The 4,195-nt window shown below is 53.3% G+C and overlaps 1 protein-coding gene across 1 annotated transcript; it reads right to left on the bottom strand.

Moving 5' to 3' along the window:
• Positions 1-273: 273 nt before the first annotated feature.
• Positions 274-2,017, bottom strand: COL26b_010547 (uncharacterized protein; the record flags this gene model as incomplete). Its single annotated transcript, XM_053183242.1, has 5 exons — positions 274-539; positions 597-928; positions 988-1,557; positions 1,722-1,809; positions 1,873-2,017. 5 exons carry the CDS (start codon positions 2,015-2,017, stop codon positions 274-276), a joined length of 1,401 nt encoding a protein of 466 aa, XP_053032810.1.
• Between the last annotated feature and the right edge of the window lie 2,178 nt (positions 2,018-4,195).

Here is a 4,195-nt window from a genome sequence, read left to right as displayed (position 1 = left end):
ACAGAAATGATCACCATAGCATTTGGTAGTGCCATTCCCAAGAGGCCACTCCGAAATACAGCAGCTGGTATCTGTCCATGCTAATTAAATCTTTTGACGTAATTGCCGATTGGTGGGACACTTTGTCCTAACGTCAGACGTTCCTAACCTCCCTAGACAAAATGTTCTTCAGATCTTCAATTCAAAATCAAGTGGTATCTCGGTAATAAAGTACACTGCTCCGGCAATCATCTTGTCTGTTTCAAGCCCCTTCTTCCAGTCTCCGAGTCGTATTCACGGCAACGTGGGGGTGGCGTTCTTGGTCTGCTTTTCCTCGATGGCCTCAATTCCTCCTTTCTCCTCCTCGACGGGTCGGATGCCGACTTCGGTCTCTGTGAAAGCATCGACGACATTTCGGTAGGAGGGAATGAAGTTGACGGCGAAAGCATAACTCCATGCTAGGACGAAAAAGATGAGGGGGATGACCATGGCAATTCCCATGCCCTTGTGATCGCCCACAACACCAAGCAAAGGAGGGACAACTGCACCACCGGATACACCTGTGAGAGAAGGGTCAGAGCCTAGTGCATTTGTGAGGAATAAAACAAGTCACTTACCAGCAATGATGAAGCCACTGCCTCGCTTCGAGTGTCTGCCAAGACCTCTCATACCCAGAGCCACAATGGTTGGGAAGCAGATTGACTCGAAGAAGAGAACAATGTAAAGCATCGCCATACCGGTGTTACCGTGTTGTGTGACTGAGGGGGCGATGAAGATCACACAGCAGGTGAGAAAGCCGATGAAGACCAAGCGAGGTTTGAGGTAGTGCATGATACCGACACCGACGAAACGTCCGACTGCAAAAGCTGCTTGGGCACCAGCCAGAAACTTGGCACCCAACGCATCATCAGTGTCCGCTCGGCGCTCAGTCACATAGTTGATAAAGAAGCTAAGAAGATGTCAGCAGCGGTGACAAACACAATGGTACAAAGGGATGAAGAAGCTCACCCAGCAATAGCAACCTGAGCACCGGTGTAGCAGAACTGAGCGAAGGATGCATGGAAGAGGCGGTACTGCTTGCGGAAGGGCTTGACATCGGTGTTGGCGTGAGTCTCGGAGGCTTGGAACTCCATGTCGGCATCAGTGATCTCAGGGATGTGGGAGAACCAAAAGACGATGGCTAGAGACCAAACGAAGACGGCAATTGCAAGGTAGACCCATTGGACGTTCGATAAAGCACGTTCGTCGTCGAAGTTAAAAAAGACGTATGATCCCATGACGGGGGCCACAACGGTGCCGATACCGTTGAAGGCTTGGGAGATATTGATTCGGATTTCGCTATGCTTCGGCGGGCCACACACAGTGATGTACGGGTTTGCGGCCGTCTCGAGGGATCCCAGACCATTGCCGATGATGAAGATGGCAGCGCAGAAGCCACCAAAGCTCTTTGCGATGATGCACGGTATCGCGATGACGGCGCCGAGTCCATAGAGGAACAAGCCGAACACAAAGGTGGCCTTGTAGCCCCAGTGTCTCAAAATCCAGGCTGCATGACCCAAACTGGCGAGGAGGTAGGCACTGTGGAGGCAGAGTCAGTACATGGTAGCTCTTGAACATTGTCTAGAAACTTGGCGAGCTTTCGTGCCGCTTTCGGGCATGCGGCGAGGTAGTGTGGGAGATTGGCGAACTGCCAAGTGGTACCGAGCCCAAAGATGCGGGAATTCGCGTGCGGATGGACGTACCCGAAGTAAGCGGCTTGCAAGCCGGACGATCTGGCCCTAGTGATGCCAAGTGTGACCTGGAAATGCTTGTTCAGAGTGTCAAGTAAGCCTGTCCAAATAATGTCAGCTATCGTACGAGCCAAGACTGGGTCGAATGACAATGAACTCGTACCGTAGGAAAAGCCCCATAGGAAGAACAGGATGGTGACCAAGAAGATGGGGAAGAGCGACTCCTTCAGAGTCAGCTCGGCCGCGTTCGTCCGCACATTGTCCTTTTGGCGCAGGGACCGCTTCTTGAGGAATTCTTTTACGCCCATCGTGGACGGTCGATGGGAGACGGCGTTGTTCTAAGGCAGGCTTGTCTCTGGATGCGGGATAAGACAGCGACGACGGTCGCACGTTGGTGATTGTAGTTGCAGTAGTGTCAGAGCCTCTGGGCGAGACACGGGAATCGGACGCTAGCAGCCGTTGGTCGCCCGGGCTTTTGTTGGTGCTCGGGTCTTAACGCACGTTGGACAGAGCTGAAGTCTTCTGGAACGAGGGGAACCGGGTCAGATGAAAGCTTATAAAAGGTCGAGGCGGCCATACTCTCGGTCGTTTCGAGCCTTATTCTCCCATGCGCCGATTCGCTAAGCTGACGAACACGTCCACCCCCTTTGCTTGCCATGGCTAGCAAACCCTCGCAAAGGGGGCAAAACCCGCATACAACTTCAGGTCAATGGCGACGGACAGGCAGTCGGTTGCGCCTGTCTGGGGTAACGGGTGTTTGGAGAGGATTGCGGGGGTGGACACGGCGGATTCTGAGTCGCCGGGGAAGCTGGTTGTGCCCCCATCCATCTCGGTTCAAGTGCGGGGTGAAGGTTGGGGGAGCCAGTTGAGAGAGACGAGGTGGATCTCTGGAGACCTTGAAGTTCGCATGGCATCCTTGGCATGTCCATTCAGAAAGCCCAAAGTTGGAATTCCCCCGGATGAAAGACAAAGATGATCGGGCATCATGTGAGTGAGAGTGGGAACAGAGCCGAGTCCTCAAGGCAATGATTGGGCGATATCAGCGGCAGTTCCTGGGGTCTGGTTCGAACAGTCCGGGGCTCGACACAATGTTGGCCCGAAGGCGGACACACGGTTCGCGTAGCAGTCCGGCCATGGGCAATTGAAGGACTCGCGCGCCAGGTCTGGGGAAGAAGGTGACATCACTTGCAGCAGTCCTTGATGTTTGCTCCTCTTCCATCACGTTTGATTCGTCTCTGTAGATGTTGTGCCCTGGTCTGGTCCAATGAATACCGCACTTCAGAGACAACCTGCAGGCTTGTGCTCGATGCCGATCCCCGGTTCTGGCGAAACGCGTCGTGAGGAGTCAAGCACATCAAAAATAGACTCCCCTCTACCATCTCCAAGTCCATGTCTGACATCGCCGCATTCGCGATGTGTCAGATTGGAGAAGACCCGAGAGGCTGGAATGTTTGTTTGACAGATCTGAGTATCCATGTGACAGCATAGGTAGACGATCGTCAGGTGTTGATGCCACAGAATTAGCATGCTCTGCTATGCGCTCAACCTACTGCCCGGCTCTGATGACTGGGTCTCACCGAGCCGACGTAAGACCAATTACATCGCGATCCGGTCTAACATGCAAATGAGTGCAAGACAAGCTCAGCGCCAACAGCTTACCTTTGAGACTTGTCTCGGGCGCAGAATCAATAGTGGATTGCGCGTCAGCCAAACCTTCACTCACATTCGCAATCAGCGCGAATGCGGACCGTAGAACCCAGTTCCCAAAGTGTGAGGAAAATTCTGCATCCTATCATCAATTAAGCCTTTCAAAGTACTCTGTGGTATCTTTTTTGTCAATTTGCCAAGCATGGACAGCCATATGACCTGAGCGGACTGAGGATGAACTGCCGAACGCGAAGCCGTTGGAGATCGGACGGGAGTTTGCGCCATGACTCGCAGCGCGCGCGAAAGTGGGCGGCCGCTCACGTTGAATGCGACTCAATCCCTGCTCTCCAGATCGCCAGCTGCTCTCAGCTGCTTCCATCTGTTCACTGATTCTTTATGCCAAGGCTGACTTCGGCGACGGCCGCTCGATGACCAACGAGAAGCCATCGCGTCTCCTTGGCACCAACACAGCTCTCTGATGCCAAGATCTGACAAGCAGTGGCGATGGCTAGCGCCGTAGTGATATCCAGCGCGTTTCGAATCATTGCCGCAGTGAAAAGCTGGTCAATTTGAGCACACTGGGCGTGACAGCCTAGGGTGCGCACCCCTTTTCCCCAAACCGTCACCAAAGGACGTCGAAAATACCGCATCGGGCGCACGCTTCATATCGGCCAAGACTCTTGTCTTGCGATGAGTTCTACAACGATGTTGTAAAAGGGTGAATCCTCTCTTTTGATTGAAATTCAGGGTCAAAAAATGTGGGATACCACTACAGAGGTCGTGGTCGCGTCATCAATGCGCCGCGTGTCTTCTCCCACGCCTTCAACCAGACATGATGC

Source organism: Colletotrichum chrysophilum (assembly GCF_026319265.1).
Source record: "Colletotrichum chrysophilum strain AFK26 chromosome Unknown scaffold_114, whole genome shotgun sequence".
Taxonomy (NCBI): domain Eukaryota; kingdom Fungi; phylum Ascomycota; class Sordariomycetes; order Glomerellales; family Glomerellaceae; genus Colletotrichum; species Colletotrichum chrysophilum.
This window is presented reverse-complemented; position numbering and strand designations above follow the sequence as displayed.